Here is an 18,345-nt window from a genome sequence, read left to right on the forward strand (position 1 = left end):
CAAAGGGTGAATCCCAATGCCTTTTGCAACCCTGTAAGTGTTCCTCTATGGCCATCAACAGGTTAAATATATTAGGTATCCAGTAGAATATCTCAACATCTAGTGAATCGATTGGCACCTAATTCTTATGCAGACATTCATGGTCCCCAGGCAATGTGTCCTACTGACAGCTGAGCTTAGATTATGAACATGCTAAACAAGAAAATGTTACCATAGCATTCAGGTGTTCGCATTTAGCTCAAAACACAACTGTACCATACAACCTTCCAGAGCCCATGGTATTGCTCTAAACCCCTATTGTTTGAAGACATGGAAATCTCTTAAATGATTAGGTTTATTTTACAAGTTACACCAACAAGGTAACATTAAGTGAAATCAGATAAGATTAATCTTGTTATATATATTATTATATTCACATCAGCTGTTAATTCCACACAGAACAGATCCCACTTTGGATTAAACTCAATTAACAGCTGAACACTGAAGCCACTACCAAGGGAATTTCCACATTTGGCAGCTTCGCCTTAAACTCAACAAATGTTTACCAACTATTGTTCAAATGTCATCCCTTTGCCAGTTGCTGGGTATAGCCTCGTCAAATCACTGTAACCATATGGCACCTGAAGGAATCATGACAGGCTCATGCGACAATGTATGTGGAAAAATAACAGTCCCATCCTTCAGACATGAACCCCGAATGCACTTTGTGTGGCCATCCCATTTTTGGTATTGTAGAGCCATCTCCTCTCATGCATAAAAGATGTATTTGAAATATGCAACATACATTTTTAGTACTAATACATACCTACAAATTAACAGTAGAACACATAATTAGTACAAAAGTGTTTCCAAGTTTGACTGGGGATAGCATTAAGGTTTCCTGCATATTAAATAACCAAATACCCTACTGGTAGATTCTACAGTATTATTATTTTAAAAAGAAAAAAGAAACACCCTATGTTGACAACATTCAGACTCATACTTAAGATCCTCAGATGGATGGTATCAGGAAGTTGTCTTAAGGGCCCCGTGGGAGACATATCCCAAAGGTTTTTGGAATAATACCTGAATAATAAAGTAGAAATACCTCATCTTATGAATGCTAAGATCGAATAAGACATCTAAACTCTTTCTAAATGAACCCGGTTCCTAAGTTCCTCAGTTATTGCATTTTCCTGTTTGGACAGCTGGCCAGAGTCTAAAGCGAGTTGCCTGCATGAGACACGTGTACGACCAGTGTGAGTCCTTCTGTTTGTCATGCATTTGTTGGGAGTGTAGTCTTAGATGTATTTCCTTTTAGATCCCAGAGGAAAGAAAAACAAACATTTCAGATGTAGACAAACACCACGCTGTACAGCATGTCCTTTTGATCAGTGCAGCTTCACCATCAACCTGACAGTATACAGAGATTCCCTATACACAACAACTAATTATGTTAACAACTTTATCAGATAGAGTACAATGATCTTGAAATATGATAATGGGCTGAAATTCCTCATGTTCATGCTCAACTTCCTTTGTCATTATAACCTTGTCATCGTCATACTTGTATAGTCACATGCAAGTTATGATGTAGTTCTTGTTTTTCAGCTTCAGTTTTCATGTCACTTCTTATCATGTTGTACCAGAATGTATCATCCTTTTTATGTACTGTATGTCATGCCTACATCACAGGCAAGTCAAGAGATTGTTAACGCTCTAGTGTCCTGTGCTTCTTTTTGTATGTGTATAGTGGTTTCAGATCTTTCTTCATGTTTAAATCTAGACTACAAGATTGACTATCATCAAGATCAATTATATTTGTTTGTCTGTTGGAGATAATGCTACTTAGTAAGGCAAAATACATAATTAAAATGATCTGACCTGCTCCACTGAGGCACAGTACTAGATAAGGAAAACAAAGGAATATCATTTTGTACTCAAAGAACTAGGCTCATCTACGACTAAACAGAGAGTGCATTAGCTGAAATCATATTCATATCACATCCTTCTCTATACATTTGAAACTTGCTGCACTTGTGCCAACTTCATCCTCTCACATTTTATTCAGTGTGGCCACCGACTGGGTTATGCAAAACGGCTTAGTCAACTGACACAGATTCTGGTAAGCTGAGCCAGTGCCATGCTGAAAACTGAGTAGGCATTCACAAGTGTCCCAGTGTGACAGTGAGCAAAGTTCGTTTCGTGCTGCAGTTTTAATCAACACGAGATCACAGCTGTCATTCTGCTACTACAGGGTTAGTTAGGCTACTCTGGCTGGCTGTCTCAAAGACACGTGCGTGCTCCTTTCCTGACTAAGCAGGCTACCTGTTATGATGCATAAAAACCTCATAGTAGAAAAATAGTTTTAATAAGAAACCTCCTACATTGTGACTGTTGTATGATGAACTAACACCAGCGACATTAATCCCCCTCCTACGCCCAACTCTGTGCCCAGCAGCCGTGAGGACATCACCACGTCACTGTGAGGCAGGGGAGGGGGGACATGCTGGTGGTACAGATATACAAACTGCAGCAAGATGGAGAAAATATCTGATCTGACCAGCAATAAATATAACATGTTCCCTTTTCTATTGCATACACTACATACAAAAAATGAATTGTGGATTTAATATTTTGCTAAATACATTTCATAGAAATAAACTGGGTTGTTCTTGTAAGGTTTTAGACATTTCTATCATATTTAACAGTCTGAAGAAATACCTTCAAAAACTGACACTGCCCCCTAGTGATGGGAATGAAAGTGAATTCCTGTAACAAGGCATGTGCACAACATACAAAAGCAGATATTAGCACTATAGTAACGGGTTTCAAATGCTTTACTGAAACATGACTGACACTTGAATGCTGGTCCGAGTTGTCAAAAATCACTATAGTTAAAATCAACTATATGAGAAATAACAACAGGAAAGTATTGAAGTCCTTCCCAGGAATTAAGAAATTAATAACCCATAACCGGTCACTTTATCATGACAGAGCTAAAGAGTTTTACACATCCATAAAGGTGGCTGGAGCTACAGTACTGTCTCTCTGTGGCCTCACACATCTAAGCTAGCTCTCAGTTCTCCCGGGAAAAAGCAGAGTTGAATCGAGCCAAAACAAACAGCAAGGATTCTGTGGGACAATTTCAAAATCCCTGGCATCCCACCGAAGCGAGAGCTACTGAAACACTTCAGCCATTAAGCCTCAGGAAAGAGGATATGAAGGCAGCCAATATAGACGGTCCAACAGAAATAATGGGCAACATATCTGAAGTGGCTGAGAGATAGAAATTCAGCATGAACAGAGAATCAATACCAGAATTTGTATAATGAGCCCAAACTATATGTTTGTATCAATTTAAATGAGCACATAAGTACACGTGATCAGCCTGTACATTAATCCAAACACTGGATGTACTGGATGAAGCTAGAGCGCCTGTATGTTCCTCAATTGAGGGATATCTTCTGAGCATTTAGTGTTTGTAGGTAATATGCATTTAGAGATGTTTTATGTTAGTGTTTGAATAACATCATGAGATACACAAGGATAACATACTCATTCATGTTTTTTGGAAAGTAAGAAAAATCTTTCAGATACGAGTTGTTGAGCACAAAGATTGGGTTTAATTGTCAACTGGATTTTTTGGTATTCACACAAACAAAACCTCAGATCCAAATTGTAAGTACAAACAATATACAGCATTTACATGTTCCTTTAACTGAAAACATATACTGGATGACAAAATATATATAGAATGAAATCAAATCTTATATACATCGAGAAGAAAGAAATCATAGTTTAAGTTTGTGCAGGAAGAAAAAAAAAACGTTTCTCCGTTTCACAGTTTGATTATTTGGCCCCAAAATGAATAGTTCCCGGTTCAGTATGATTACTTTTCTCTCACTGGTTCACTCCATCTCAGTGAAGCGTGAGAACATGGCCTTACGAACAGCATCCTTGTAGGTGTCAGATGGAGAGAGTTCATATGAGCTTCCTTTAATACCCAGGCCTGTGCCCTTGGTCCTTAGTGAAGCCTGTGGGGAAAAGAAGGTTATTAGAGGAGACAGATTGGAGGCAGTTAGCCCTCAGGTAACAGTGCTAATTGCTTTGCGAGTGAAAATAAAAAAAGTAGACATGCATATTCCATCTGTTAGGAACTAAGTATGCAAGACAAGGGAAAACAAGTCAATCCTTTTGCACTCCTCACCGAGATGGGAGCGGTGATGCCCTGTTGGTGGCGGCCCAGGCCTTTTCCTTCCTGCCAGCCCATAGCTTGCAACATTTTGTTTCCAATGTTATCACTTGTAAGGCCGTCTTTGGTGGGCTGTTCATAGTCTCTGTTGCAGGGGAAAACCAGGAGATGTTAGAGATTCAATCATTGACATTTTACAGATGACGGCACTGAGATTTAATTACACTTACACTGTAGAGTACTGGGTCGGCGGTTTAAATAATTTCTTCTTCTTCTTAGGGGCAGGAGGTTCAGGAACTCCGTACTTCTCCCTTCTCTCTGCAGCCCTGTCTCTGTATTTCCACTGTTAAAATGACCATGAAGCCTTATTAAAATGTGTCCTTATTGCAACAACAAAGACAAAAATCACTGCTAGATGAAATGGGTTCAAATTCATGTGCCAAATACCTCAGTTTCTTTCCTCTCCAGCTCCTCCAGTTGATCTTCTGTGAGTTTTGATCTTCTCTGAATCTCCATGTTTTGCTTAAACAATTAAAAGCAACTTTAACATCCACTCGTGATTCTGTATTGGAGCTTAATACTGCGGAACAGATGGCAGCAGCCAGAATTCTCACAGCTACATGCAGGTGAATGCCTGCTGCTCCCCACCCTCACCTTGTGGAGGTCAGAGAGCTGCTGGTGACGCAGCAGAGTGTCTTTGTTGGGAAACTGCCTCCGACAGAGTAGGCAGACCATCCTCTTCCAGTCCGTTATTTCTCCCTCCACATCCGTTGCTCTTTCTGAACCGTCTTCTTCCGGCTCACTATCTCCGTTGTAGGTGGAAACGAGGACACTCTATAGTATGAAAATTGAGAAAGGTTGAAGCGGTTTGTTTGTCGAGTGGGGGAATTAAGGCAAAGGAGGAAACAAACCTTAGCCGGAGTCTCCTGTTCTGCAGTCTGGAATTGTTCCATCATGAAAGATGGCATCTCCAAACCTCCTGTTTGCTAAAAGACAGCAACTCTTAATAACAAATATTTTACCACTGTATATTCATTATGAATAGAAAGCTAATGACTGACAATCAAGTCAGTCATATTGTAACACTTGTAATATTAGAGCTGCTCAGAAAAACATCATTATTAGGTACTGAATAGGGGTCGACCGATTATCGAGGCCGATATTCCGCATTTTACAGATTATCGGTATCGGTCTTTTTTTTTTTTAATCAAATTGCCATACGACTTTGGCTCTGATGCGGCCGTTTCTCTGGCTGCAGTCACCACTGTTCACGAGCAATGTCCCGCTCACAGCGCTATCTGATAGGCTATTACTGAAGTGTCAATCAACACTGAAGATTTTCCGGGCTGCAGGGGAGCGGGTAACGGGTAGCGTCTCGCAGCGGAGAAACTGTGACGCGCTGGGACTGTGACGGCTGCTAGTGGAGCCTCGCAGCAACTCTGCTTTCTGCACCACAATCTGGTGCTGCTGAACTGGGACTACCAAATGAGTGAGACTCAAATATCAGAAGTTCAGAACAAGTTTTAGAAGTTTTTATTTTAACTTAATTTACTTTAATCAGGGTCCCAGGGATAAAGGGTAAAAATGCATTTCATAGAAGTTGTGTTATTCTACATTTTGACACCAAGATTTTCTGATTTTACTGCAAATGTATATCGGTTCCAAATATCGGTTATCGGTCTCCTTGATTACTAATAATCGGTATCGGCCTTGAAAAAGCCATATTGGTCGACCCCTAGTACTGTATAGTTTCTAATTCACACAAAAAGAAGGAATTTTGTATGATGCCTTCACAAGGATCTACCTCTCTGTCTATACAAGTACTGCCTCAATTATGCTATTACCCTTAGCCAATGCAAAAAAAGGGCTAGTGGTGGCAACTCAATACCTTTTTCTCAAAGACGACGAACCCTGCGTCGGCAGCGGCAGACTCTCTCCTGTCGTCTTCCTTAGACGACCCAAAACCTTGGAAAGGGCTCTTGAAACTTTCTTTTTGCTTATTTAAGGTTTTCGCCCAACGCTCCATGTCCTTTGCGATCTGCAAATTGTATTGAGCAATCAGTACAGATATCCTTTAAATAAAAAGATACAAGTTAAACACAGGGGAACTAAGGCTTTAAAAGTAGCATTTACCTGTTGTGCAGACTTGCTTTTGGGCTTTTCTTTTTTATCTTTGAGCCCTTTGCTGTTTGGGGTTGAAGAACTATTAGCCGACACTTGTTCTGTGTTGGATTCATACGGTGCAGGGACGTACGTCTGCTTCTCGTTGTCCCAGTACAGGTACTGCTGAGTCTCTGCGTTATAGTAGTACTATTGAGAACAAGCATAGGAAACATTTTAACTGCTGCACTGGTCAAATAAAGGATAATACGAAAGCATATTGTTAGGCAGTATATTCTGCTCAGGGAACATACTTGGCTGCTGGGATCATAGTAGAGGCCGGTCTGAGGATCATAATAGTAACCTGTAGCCTCGTTGTACTGGTATGTGGAGGGGTCAGGGGCTGCAGATACACAAAGAGACTCATAAGAAAAAGCCCACGCCTCATAAATCAAAAGGAAATATGTATACCCTATTCATTTACATGCAGAGGAGACATTTTAAATGTAATGTATCTCACCTGTAGTGTGAGCAGTCCGCCTATCAGCAGCTGCAGCCGTGGAAACAAAAGCAGTCTGTAGCGCTGCATCAACAGGTCTCACTAACTGATGTGACCGAGTGAAAGAAAAATAAATGAAACACCAGTGGTCAATTCAAAATGAAAAGTTATATCTCAATAAATACACGCCATGGTATTACCTGAATGCCCAGCTGGCTGACCATGATAGGCTGGTAAACTTGAGCTGTCTGCGATATGACAGCAGCTAGAGACGCAGGGATCAATGCATTTATTGCTGGAGCAGCTAGACACAGATGATGATGATAGATCAGCAAACCCAGCCGTAATCAAAAACAGTCAAAATAAGGAATTGGAGGAATTGACACCTCTTCTTACCTCCAAGTAATCCATCTCCAAGGACTGGAGCCAAGACTTCAGGCTGCCACACCTGATAACTCTGTCCCTACATCAGAGAATACAAAGTGTCACATAAGGCTTTGGTCTTTTAAACATTTGTAAGTCATGTTCATATTAAGGCAGAATATGGACTCACCTGTGTTTGCTGTGCATAGCCCTCTGGAGCAATGTAGTCAGAGCTGGACCCTGAAGCCTGCTGCAACTACAAGAAAAGCAGAGGAGATCAAAATCAGCAAAAGTACACAAAAACACAAATTAAAAGTTAAGTTGCATTTGCAACTGAGCCCATATTTTTGCACATAAATGTGTAAATGGAGGACACCTATTAAATATGTTTCTCTCACTAAGATTATCAAAACTGCACTTGGACATTAACAATTCATTGTATTTCACTGTACAATATTTAACCTTACATTCAGTTTTTTTCACCTGCTCTATTTTAATCAATTTGATTGTACTCCGTTTCATTTACACTATTTTTATTTTTGTATTATTATTATTATTATTATTTTGTTGTCTTATGTCCTTTACATAATATGTTGCATTGTTGGAGGAGCTCGGGACCTAAGATTTTCATTGTCACAACTACACTGTAGCTACTGTGCACATGATGATACAACCCTTGAATCTTGAAGCCTCACGTCAGCCTTAGTCTCTTTCTTACTTTTAAAAATGCCATATCTTCAAAAGATGCATGATACCTGCTCTTCTTGTAAACAACCACAAATATATCTGTCCTTAAAAGAAATCACTAAAAGGTTATTTAGCCGAATGGTTCACTAATTTTACTCATACTACCTTTTAGCATTTCAGGATATAAATGTAATAGAAAACCTGGAAGGTCACACCAAGTAGTTTTAATTTAAATGTTTTAGAATGATGGCCCAGCATGAGTAAAACCCAGATACCTGGCTGGATGACCACTGAGCAGCAGCGATGGCTGTGCTGGCAACAGAGAGCGCGCTGGCTCTGATCCCGTCAGGCTTCGCCGAGTCCCTGGAAAGAAAACTGAGTGATTAGTTAAACCCTAATTTTGCAGCACACACAGGAAGAAAAATCAGTCCTTTATTGGCTCTGAATATGCTTGCATTTAAATAATGAACCTTCTGGCCGGACCAAATTAACACTTTCAAGCAACATATACATTTTAGAAGTGTACACATTATTGTGTCACAAATGAAAGTGAAGCTATACTTTGTGGGGACCAATTTCACTTTTTTTTTTCCATCATCAGGGCACTAGAACAAATTAATCTAAAAACCTGCACTACGTGAGGACAGAACTTCCCACCTGGTGCAGCTCACGTTGTGCCACTAATGGAGCTTATATGTACTATGTTCTATTAATAGAAAGCTTTGTCAAACAGCATGTGTGTGTGTGTGTGTGTGTGTGTGTGTGTGTGTGTGTGTGTGTGTGTGTGTGTGTGTGTGATGACTCACTTCCTAGCACTCTTGGCATAATCGACACCAACTGTTTTTCCATCGAGTTTCAGAGGTGGCTGAAGGCTCTGGAGAATAGTTAGCAGCTGAGAAGCCTCCTATACGACAAGTGAAAAGGCAAAATTTGTCACACGTGTGCACACTCCCGGAAGAAGAAGCATATTGAGTGATTTTATGACTACAGAAATAGCATACCAGGGGAGATGAGAGCTGAACAAACGCAAAGCCTCGATTCTGGCCCGTTTGCTTGTCTTTGATGAGGCGGATGTTGCCAGCTGACAGGTTGGCATAAGGCGCCAAGAGGTTCAAAATCCCATCAACACTTGAAAGAGGGGCTATGTTCCTCAAGATTATTGCTGTTAACAAAAACAGTAAAAATGTATAAAGGAAGATATGTTTACTGGACGAGTGTACTATTGATTATGGAATGAAAACACACTCACTGTCTCCATTGTAGTCTCCTGCCTGTTGAGAGTCTGCATTCAAACCACTGAGTCCCGGTGACTCGTCTGTGCTCAGCAAAGACGAGTGACATGTAGGTAGGTTACCATAAGTCATTACTGCAGGACACAGCTGAAGGAGTATACAGGGAAGAACCATAATATATTTGTTGGTAGCTGAAGAAACAACTCACCAACGTTGGCTGATCCACACCTGAAACACTTCAGCCTCTTCCGGAAATTGTACAGCCCACACTGCGGTAAACCAATGACAACGTTGTCAAAAATATAGGCAAATATTCAGGGATCATAGTTAGGTGCCTAAAACACACAGGCAGTTTATACCAACTAATGTACTGTATGTGTGGCTGGAGATACATCTTTAAGCTATTCATGTGCTTTGTATTTAAAGGGTTTTATTACATTTGATCTTTTCTTTTTCTGTGTTTTTAATGTAGTCTAACAATTTTGCTCATTTATAATCCAGATACTGTATGTATATTTAAAAAAAACTATGGTATGTTCTTGCTTGAAGTGAATATATCTGCACTTTCCTTGTTCAGGGTATATGCAGGAATGCTGAAGTGAAATGTAATACCTTTTAAGACCCTTTCCATACATTTTAAGACCTCATCTTTAACCGGTTACATTGGCGACACACTTTACCTCACATTGACTATAGTATTGATTGTCCTTCCTCCTTATCGTCCAACCATTTGGACGCAAACTTGCATTTCCCCATAACGATGTTGCTTAACAACCTGCGTAAATGGACCGTCGCGCGCTATCAAGCAGTGAGCGTGCGATGTCCTGTTCAGATGACGTCAAATCCAACGGGATGCCATAAATAAACTACACAGAATCACACTACACACCTACGCAATGATTACATTCAGGCAGACTGTAGAATACAACCTCTTTGGAAAATGTATGTACTTATTGGAAACAAGCTACAAAATGTAATACCTTGGAAAATGCAGTTTAATACTTTTTAATAGCCTTCATTTTCACAAAATTGACTTATCAACTTTTAATACTTTTTAAGACCCCGCGGACACCCTGTTGTTGTTCGGAGTTTGAATATTTATGGTTTTTGCACTTATTGTAAGCCGCTTTGAATAAAAGCGTTAGCTAAAATGATATGTAAATGTATGTATGATGAGTTTCTTGTTCATTTTACCGTGCAAGGTGTTACAACTCTTCAAACTAAATGACACTCACTGCATTGCAAAGCCAGTTTTCAAACGTCTGCCTCCTGTTGCTGTAGTGCAACACAATGGTTTTCCCCTGGATCACCAGCTTGTTCTGCAAAGCAGGAAAACACAAGTTATTTCAAAATGTAAAGAGAAGAGCGAGAGCAGCTAGAACGGGGAAGAGTGGCTGGGCTTACACTCTTAGCTGCTTAGCAGTGTCTCAAGGAGTAAAAGGGAACAGATAGAAAGAGAAGTTCAGAGAGAAAGCTGCAGTTCTGTGTACGAGGGACTCTCAAAAAAACAAAACAAATGGGTTCTATGTGTTTGGGATCGGAGAGCTGCCAGCTCATCCATGTCTCGCTCCAGTCTTCAGATTTGAAATGAAGATGAGAAATATGACTGAGCTGGAGCAGAATGTGCTATGGAACAACTGGACAGTCAGGACTGAACCAGACTACTTGGGACTCTGTGAAGATGAAGCATAATCCTTTCAAAATAAGAGGAAAAGGTTGTTTTAGCATAAGGCCCTAAAATATTCTCTGCATAGTATCTTGGTTAACATTTTAAACAGAAAAAGAAAAGAGATGTTATTGGATTTTCAAAAGCAAAAACCTTTATACAGTGATTCAACATTCAGTAAACTAAGAATTTAAGAGAATATTCTGTCTGGTAAAGGCTGCTGTATACTAAACCACAGTGTGTGGTATCAAAAATATGACCTACAATAGCACAGATTTGTTAAGGTTATGATACTGTCCTGCTACTAAACAGTTTTTAGATCTGTAAAGCTCTGTGTATTTCAAATATGCACAACTCTCCATCTACTGTATGGTCTTCCCCTTATAATTTCATTGGGGCTCTAATCTCCAAGAATAATTCTAAACTTGGTGATTGTTGAAGCAACCTGATTGGTCTCCATCCATCGGGTAGAATCTTGCAAGTGATAAAACTCCACGAAGGCGAAACCTCGGCTTATACCTAGAAACAGCATTCAAATATAGACGGGAGGCGTGTTAGTTAGAATGCCTTGGTGCAACATTCAAACTCACAATGGGCTTGTATAGTCCAGTTCAAATCAAAACGGAGATAGGAAGGGTGCTTACAAGGTCAAGGGGATGGTGGTAGATTTGTTTTACTGTAACTTGTAATGTTTGTACAAAAATGGTAGGCGAGTAACACATACAGTTACCTCCTTACCTGGAGACATCTTAAAAAGTGAGGCTTTTTTAATCAGGGATCGAAAAAAAGAGGTAAAGCGGGTTGTAAGACAGAGTGTGGAGGGGAATGTGAGACACTCAACACGAACCTGTCCTTTTCTTCATTAAGCGAATGTCCACAGGATGGGGCCCCGGCAGCTGCTCTAGAGCTGAGCGGATCTGCAGAATTGAAGGCAGACAGAAACAACTACTGTTTTTCTCCTCTATTTTGCATTAATGTGTGCATCATTTAATAATAATAAATAAAACGTTTTATTTCTAAAAAAGGCAGCTTTCAAGGCTCTCAAGGTCGCCGTACAAGGTACACAAAACAAAAGTCCAAAATAACGCGATACAATATAGTCAATCAATAAAAACAGAAAAGCAGAGGATGTGTGATGTGATCAGGGTGGAAATGCCAGATATGTTTTGAGACATTATTTGAACATTTAAATCATCAGGTTCAATCACATTCAGCTAACAGTATTATCAACATTCATGTGATATCTCCCGTTTCAGAAATGTCCAGCTGCCTCTTTCTAACTAAGTTCATTAGGTCACGAAAAAACATCTGATATTGTTTACATTTGAACAAAGTCAGAAAACTGAAATTGTGGTAAAACCAGACCAGACTCTGCCAAAAACCTCCCACAATGAGCTGCTTGAGTGTGGATCCATTGTCATACCAGTCCAAGTGTTTTAGGAATAAATCAACACATTGAAAACATATTGCAGAGGTTGCCTCGGATCTTTACTTATGTACATTCACAAAAGGATTTTAGGTGTGACTGATTTCTAAACTCCTACTGGTCAGTTTGCAGATTTTCCTATTTTTATTATTGTCACTTTTTAGAAAGGATTAGCTTTCCCTCATGAGAAATGAACCTAAGGTCAGCAGCTCTACCCTTATCGCTGTGCCTGGTGTGGCTCAACCTCAAGAGGCATCAGTGAGACTTGTGCGCTTACATCATCCTCTGTGACATGAAGAGAGAGACCCCTCAGCATGATAGTCTTGCTCTCCTCCTCCTGCTCCATTTTGTCGTCCTGGTCTGGATAATCCCCATCATATTCATCGTCGGATCTTTCACTATTGCGACGTTTTCGGCCCCGCTGATGCAAAGGAATACAAACATAATGTAGTTAATAGTAAATGTAGAACCAAGATGTATGAAGGTTTAGGTATTCCTGTTTACTCACCTCTGGACTGTCTCTGCGGTCGTCAAAGCGCTCCCTCTGTCTGTCATCACTCCATTGTCGATCATCATCCCTCTCCACATCTCGACTCCGTCTTTCCTTCCATTCGGGGTCATCTCTCCTCCCATCTGATCCATATCTTCCACTACGCTCACCCCGACCAAGCCTGAAAAAGGAAAAGAGTTTCAGTGCGAATTCAAGGAATATATGCCACGTCCATATTGAATTGTGATCATCTTACCTTTTATCATCTCCCATGCTTTAATGTAGAGAACACACGTTTGATCAAGGAAGTCTAAAGAAGAAAAAAAAAAAGGGGATATTTTTACCATTAAATGTATATTAAAAAGTAGTATGAAAATATCAGAGTCTGACCTGATTTGAATGAACTTTAATGGCAGATTTGTTCAGAATATTTTAATACTCCACTTTAATGAAGATAAAACAACTCTTGCAGTTTTGCACTAACTATGTTGTTACAAAAAATGCTGACATCGGGATATTATCCTTACATTCAGAAAACATATGGAGGGCTTAAGATAAGTCAAAGATAAAGCAAGGAATGCAGATTTGAAGGACTGGCAAAAAAAAAAGGCCCCTTTTTAGATTTAGGTGAATTTAAAGATTTGACAAAACTGGTATTGTTGCTTGGATTGGATTTAAGAGATGACCCTCCTGGAGGCCTTTGCTAAAACAGAAGCAGGCCAGTTTAGCTAAACGAGATTCACGATAACTTTAACGTTTTAAACCACAGAGTAGGCTTACATAATTGTACTTGCTTTAGTCGAAAAATTAGATATACATTTATTTTTGTGTTACATACCGTTTTAATAGCGAAGACTGTCGCATCTGAGCGTTTGAAGGATAATAAACTGATTTTTCGGGGTTTTTTCAGTTTTTCCAGTGAGGAGAAGATTCTTCTTCTCGGCTTTTAAGGCTGCTACCAAACATGTTGAATCACCGCCCCCCGCTGGACGGGAGGACACAGTAAACAGAAAGAGAACATATTAAAGTAGAAGATTGAACAATGACATATTTCTATATATACCATAACATCCACGTTACTAAGAAAATAGGAATATTAAAGTTGAATATGCAATATAAAAATACGTTTAATACATATTGATTCAATCTAGTTACTATTTCGCATACTTAAGTTAAATAAAAAACATGGGCCTATACTATTAAATGATGATGTATAATTCAAATAATTATCTTTCAATCCCAATTATTTAACTCTTTCTATCTTTATAGAAGAAATTGCCAGGGATTGCCACAAGAGGAGGAGAGTGAAAAATAGTGCTCCAAACCACCACCAGTATCAAATCGTTTTTTTTACTGGCGAAGGTTTGTCTACCAAGAATTCAAATAACTCAGTCACCCCTTAATAGGAGAATACTTTATGTACTTTATATATACAACTTTAGCATTTTAACTAAAGTACATTTTTGGAAGCAAAAATTCAGGACTCAAAAGATTTAAGGGATTTTATCTTTGTCACATATATACATACACGTTATTAGAGTCATATTTCCAACTCCCAGGCAGTTTACAATACAAGTACAAGAAATTATTAATAGCAAAGAAAACAAAATACTACTTAAAATAACACACAAACATGAGACAAATACACAAAACAAACAACAACATTGTAAACATATACAAAACAGTAAACATTACATACTTATAAACATAATTCAAAATAGTAAACATGATTTAAAGTTAAAAGTAAAAGTTTAAGGTGAAGTCAACTGAGTAAGGGTTTTCTAGTGCCTTGGCTCTGATTGTCTTTGAAAGGGAACCATTTACTTGAAGCAAGATATTTATACACTTTGATATTACAGTTCTTACTTAGGTACAAGTTTTCCTCTTCCACCACTGATGCTCTCAGCCCTATCCTGAGATGGACCTAAGGCTGCAGCTCAAGACTCATAATAGAGACACTGGCCCGGGCACACTCCCCCCCACCCATCACCGTGGGGTGGCGCTGCAGTCCGGGTGAGATGCGGTTGAGCCGCAGAAGCAGAAATCTGCTCTCATCCCTGGATTCAACACCACAGGGCGATGGCCGCAGCAGTGGATGCGAACTATTAAATATTGTTTAATTAATTGAACTAAGTCGCTCAGCGTATGTTTCGCCTCCCTTTCAGCCAGCTGGGATAAAATCACAGCAAGTGGTTTCCTCTGCGGTTAGAGACTCCCTGCTACCACCGACCGTGACCCCGGGTATCAGGAAGAAGGTAGCCTGGCTAACATTAATATTAGCTCAGTGTGATTTGTGTTAAACTGTGTTAATCGGTGGTAGTTTCAAACTTGATTGTTCCTGATTTATGAAAGAGCAGATCGTTTTTACTCTGTGAGGTGGAGCTTAAATCCTGTTGTTTAACGTGTATTACGTTAGCTGCTAGCTAGCTAAACCGGCTAAATGACAGCTCTGTGGTAACGAGGCTCGGTGGTGGATTGCTACAGCCTACATATTAGTAATTTAGCAAACTATTAAAAATAAAAATGCGTTAAATTCAATAGAACATCATTTTAATATTTTAAAACAAACAGAAACTGTGTTGAACTGGACTGCTATGTACTGAAATATTGGTTTTGCTGTGTCTGTCTGTGTCTCTCCAGTTAAGCTAGCAGGCTGGATGGCTGAGCCGGAGCTGCTGCTGGACTCCAACATCCGACTCTGGGTGGTGCTCCCCATTGTCTTCATCACCTTCCTCGTCGGGGTGATACGGCATTATGTGTCCATTCTCCTTCAAAGTGACAAGAAGTTGACGTTAGAACAGGTTTCTGACAGGTAGGTAATCCTCAATTGAAAGGTTGAGTTTATTTATTTTTTAAAAACAAATTGAAATTGGATTAGATATAGTTTATTGATCCCACATTGGGAACATGTTTCATGACAGTAGCATGTAGATTGCATGTAGCACAATAATAATAAAATATATACATATCGGCAGTACAAGATAAACATAAAAGGTAAACAAAACATTGAATATATGTATATATCAATAATGAATTATATGTATCCATCGAGTATATCAATTGAATACACAATATAAATATACAGGATTGAAGGCAGTGTACATTATGATAAACCAGCCTATCAAAATCACAAAATGTAAACTTTTAATACAATATACAATTAACATTTGAGTTAGCTGAATAATTGCAGTTTTAAAATCCTCAATGGACCGCCTGAGAAACAAATGAGTGAATTTGGGTTTTCTGAAGGAAAAAACTGAGTTGAGTGGATTTACAAACATTTATTTTTGTTTCATTTCCAAATCCAGCCAGGTTCTCATCCGGAGCAGAATCCTCAGGGAAAATGGAAAATACATTCCCAAACAGGTGGGAAATTTCATTAATCATTTAAAACTAATGCACAAGTTATTGTCTTATTATCTACATAAAACAGCTGTTGTTTCCATTAATTCAGAACGACAGTGTGCTGACAACTTTTCTTTTCTTTAGTCCTTTTTGATGAGGAAGTTCTACTTCAATAATCAAGAAGATGGATTTTTCAAGAAGACCAAAAGAAAGGTTGTTCCACCCTCACCAATGACAGGTAATCCTATAAAGTATTTACCAATACACACTTACACAGAATATGATTGTGCTATTTTAAAAGCGCAATCCACATAATAAAGCCAAACAATTGTATATATATTATACAAAAAACAGTCCTTAGCAAGACTTAAATGTTGCGCTTCTTGTTTCATGCTGTATCGTTTCACAGATCCCAGTATGCTGACAGATATGATGAAAGGAAACGTCACCAATGTGCTTCCCATGATTCTCATTGGAGGCTGGATCAACTGGACCTTTTCAGGATTTGTTACAAGTAATTATGTCATTCTCTCAGATGTTGCTGCTTGTGATGCAGAATGTGACCCTCACAAAAGACAACTTTAAATTTGTCTTGCTACCTGATTGCATATTGTTGACATGGACATACCACATTGAGTTTCTTCTGTAATCTATTTCATTTTCAGCTAAGGTTCCCTTCCCTCTCACTCTTCGGTTCAAGCCCATGCTGCAGCAAGGAGTAGAGCTGCTCTCACTGGATGCCTCCTGGTAAACCAATAAAATATGATCTGTAGACATTTACTGTATCAGTCCTTTTTAAACTACTCTTAAAATGCTTAAGATGTTATGTGACCTTTTTATCATTTGTTGTGTCTGTGTGTGTCTTTATCATCTAGGGTGAGCTCGGCTTCATGGTACTTCCTGAACGTGTTTGGACTACGAAGCATGTACTCTTTAATTCTGGGTCAAGATAATGGTAAATGCAGCTCATTTTAAGATAATTTGCAATTTGTTCTACTTCATATGCTTTGAAAGGAACATGAAATCGTTAATTCTACTTGTTCTGTGGTCAGAAGGTTCAACCGTATTTGTCACCATGTCAGACTACAAGCAGTTATTTAATGTATAACAATATTTATTTCAAAACATACAATTAGAGTGTCATTCAAAATGTCTGAAGATGTTTCCTGGACAGTTATAGTTCACACAATTCACACTGATGATTAAAGTTGGTATTTTCTGTAATTCCTTCTGAATGCAATCCCTACAGGTGCAGACCAGTCAAGGATCATGCAGGAGCAGATGAGTGGTGCTGCCATGGCAATGCCTGCTGATACAAATAAAGCTTTCAAGGTATATCCTGTAGTTTCAGCATATTGAATATGGTTGAGCTTTGCTTGGTTATTAATGTGGTGTCTGTCCTTAATTACAGGGTGAGTGGGAGGCACTGGAACTGACTGATCATCAGTGGGCACTGGAGAGTGTAGAGGAGGATCTGATGAGCAGAGAGTTGGACTTTGATGGCTTGTTTAGCAAGGAGCTGCCATGCGGTATCTTCTGATGGCCTGGTCACTTCTACCTGGAGCCTTCAATTAGAATTTTGATTATTGCAGGGATTTGTTTTTGGTTAGAGCCACAGAGACGGGACAAATCCCTTCATGTTATGCAAAGTTTACATTCACTGATTTGTAGTCCTATTTCCTTTCCATTACTGTTAATAGAATATCTGAAATATCTTAACAATACACTGGTTCTGCTGCTGCCTCATCTCTTTTGAGACAAGAAAATGTTTGGGAGGATCAAAAAACATGTTTTGCTTTTTTAATGCATTATTATAAGCTAGTATCTGTATGCCATTAGGTTATAGAATGTGAACTACCTAGTGATTTTTTTTTTATTACATCCACAGCTAGACTAGCTGTTCCAATTCTCATATCTATCATCATGTTAAACAATAGAACACATTTAACAGGTCTGAATGATGTTTATTTAATTATTCTTTAACTACCTTTAATAATTATTTTTGTTAGATCATAGATCAGCTGGTCTGCGTCAGTTGCCTAAAGTTGGAAGTAGACTCAGAAATTGATTTGCTGTTGGCAGAGAATGTTTGTGTGATTGGAATTATGTTTTTGAACTATTTAGATGGTTTATTTTGTTATGTAACTCCTGTGTTTTGTACAACATAAAGCCTGTTTTGACAAAATACCTTGTTTTCTTTGTTTTAATGAAGCCAACACAAGAAATACCATTACAATGCAAACGAGTAATTTGACTAATGTGTCATTCTTCTATGGAGCAATAACGTCTCGTAGGTGAAGTCAGTGATGAAGTTTGTTGATGCTTCAGAAGACATTTGAGGTCATAACAATACACGGATGTTT

At 38.9% G+C, this 18,345-nt stretch overlaps 2 protein-coding genes across 6 annotated transcripts; one reads left to right on the top strand and one right to left on the bottom strand.

Annotated features, from left to right (window-relative positions):
- Positions 1-3,582: 3,582 nt before the first annotated feature.
- Positions 3,583-13,608, bottom strand: LOC307039837 (RNA-binding protein 5-like). 5 transcript variants are annotated; one of them, XM_079682259.1, is made up of 25 exons: positions 13,476-13,606; positions 12,894-12,947; positions 12,656-12,818; positions 12,425-12,568; positions 11,569-11,638; positions 11,167-11,240; positions 10,291-10,374; positions 9,264-9,324; positions 9,073-9,138; positions 8,825-8,985; positions 8,630-8,727; positions 8,099-8,186; positions 7,327-7,392; positions 7,170-7,236; positions 6,974-7,077; positions 6,795-6,879; positions 6,589-6,677; positions 6,308-6,484; positions 6,063-6,212; positions 5,086-5,160; positions 4,829-5,008; positions 4,622-4,696; positions 4,405-4,517; positions 4,190-4,319; positions 3,583-4,016 (listed from the first exon to the last, which is right to left on the bottom strand). In XM_079682259.1, the coding sequence occupies exons 2-25, from the start codon at positions 12,908-12,910 to the stop codon at positions 3,891-3,893; spliced, it is 2,463 nt and encodes an 820-aa protein (XP_079538385.1). In that variant the 5' UTR covers positions 12,911-12,947; positions 13,476-13,606; the 3' UTR covers positions 3,583-3,890. The 5 variants fall into 5 exon arrangements, with proteins under 5 accessions (XP_079538385.1, XP_079538386.1, XP_079538388.1 ...); XM_079682260.1 differs by lacking the exon at positions 9,264-9,324 and having other exon boundaries at positions 7,170-7,230; positions 9,073-9,202; positions 13,476-13,608; XM_079682262.1 differs by lacking the exon at positions 9,264-9,324 and having other exon boundaries at positions 6,974-7,038; positions 7,170-7,230; positions 9,073-9,202; positions 13,476-13,607.
- A 1,015-nt stretch (positions 13,609-14,623) lies between these two features.
- Positions 14,624-18,169, top strand: emc3 (ER membrane protein complex subunit 3). The gene is made up of 9 exons (XM_079684316.1): positions 14,624-14,892; positions 15,278-15,449; positions 15,946-16,003; positions 16,127-16,220; positions 16,392-16,496; positions 16,648-16,729; positions 16,858-16,937; positions 17,232-17,314; positions 17,394-18,169. The coding sequence occupies exons 2-9, from the start codon at positions 15,295-15,297 to the stop codon at positions 17,520-17,522; spliced, it is 786 nt and encodes a 261-aa protein (XP_079540442.1). The 5' UTR covers positions 14,624-14,892; positions 15,278-15,294; the 3' UTR covers positions 17,523-18,169.
- The last annotated feature ends 176 nt before the right edge of the window (positions 18,170-18,345 follow it).

This window comes from Notothenia rossii, assembly GCF_949606895.1.
Source record: "Notothenia rossii genome assembly, chromosome: 5".
NCBI classification, from domain to species: Eukaryota; Metazoa; Chordata; class Actinopteri; order Perciformes; family Nototheniidae; genus Notothenia; species Notothenia rossii.

Bases quoted from the DNA above. Each gene is read 5' to 3' on its own strand.
- emc3 (XM_079684316.1), top strand. From the start codon at position 15,295: ATGGCTGAGCCGGAGCTGCTGCTGGACTCCAACATCCGACTCTGGGTG. The intron at 16,497-16,647 runs GTAATTATGTCA...TTTCATTTTCAG, and splicing joins CTTTTCAGGATTTGTTACAA to CTAAGGTTCCCTTCCCTCTC. The intron at 16,730-16,857 runs GTAAACCAATAA...TTTATCATCTAG, and splicing joins CTCTCACTGGATGCCTCCTG to GGTGAGCTCGGCTTCATGGT.
- LOC307039837 (XM_079682258.1), bottom strand. The intron at 10,375-11,166 runs GTTGCTTCAACA...CCTGCTTTGCAG, and splicing joins GATGGATGGAGACCAATCAG to AACAAGCTGGTGATCCAGGG. The intron at 5,161-6,062 runs GTATTGAGTTGC...GCTGTCTTTTAG, and splicing joins TCGTCGTCTTTGAGAAAAAG to CAAACAGGAGGTTTGGAGAT.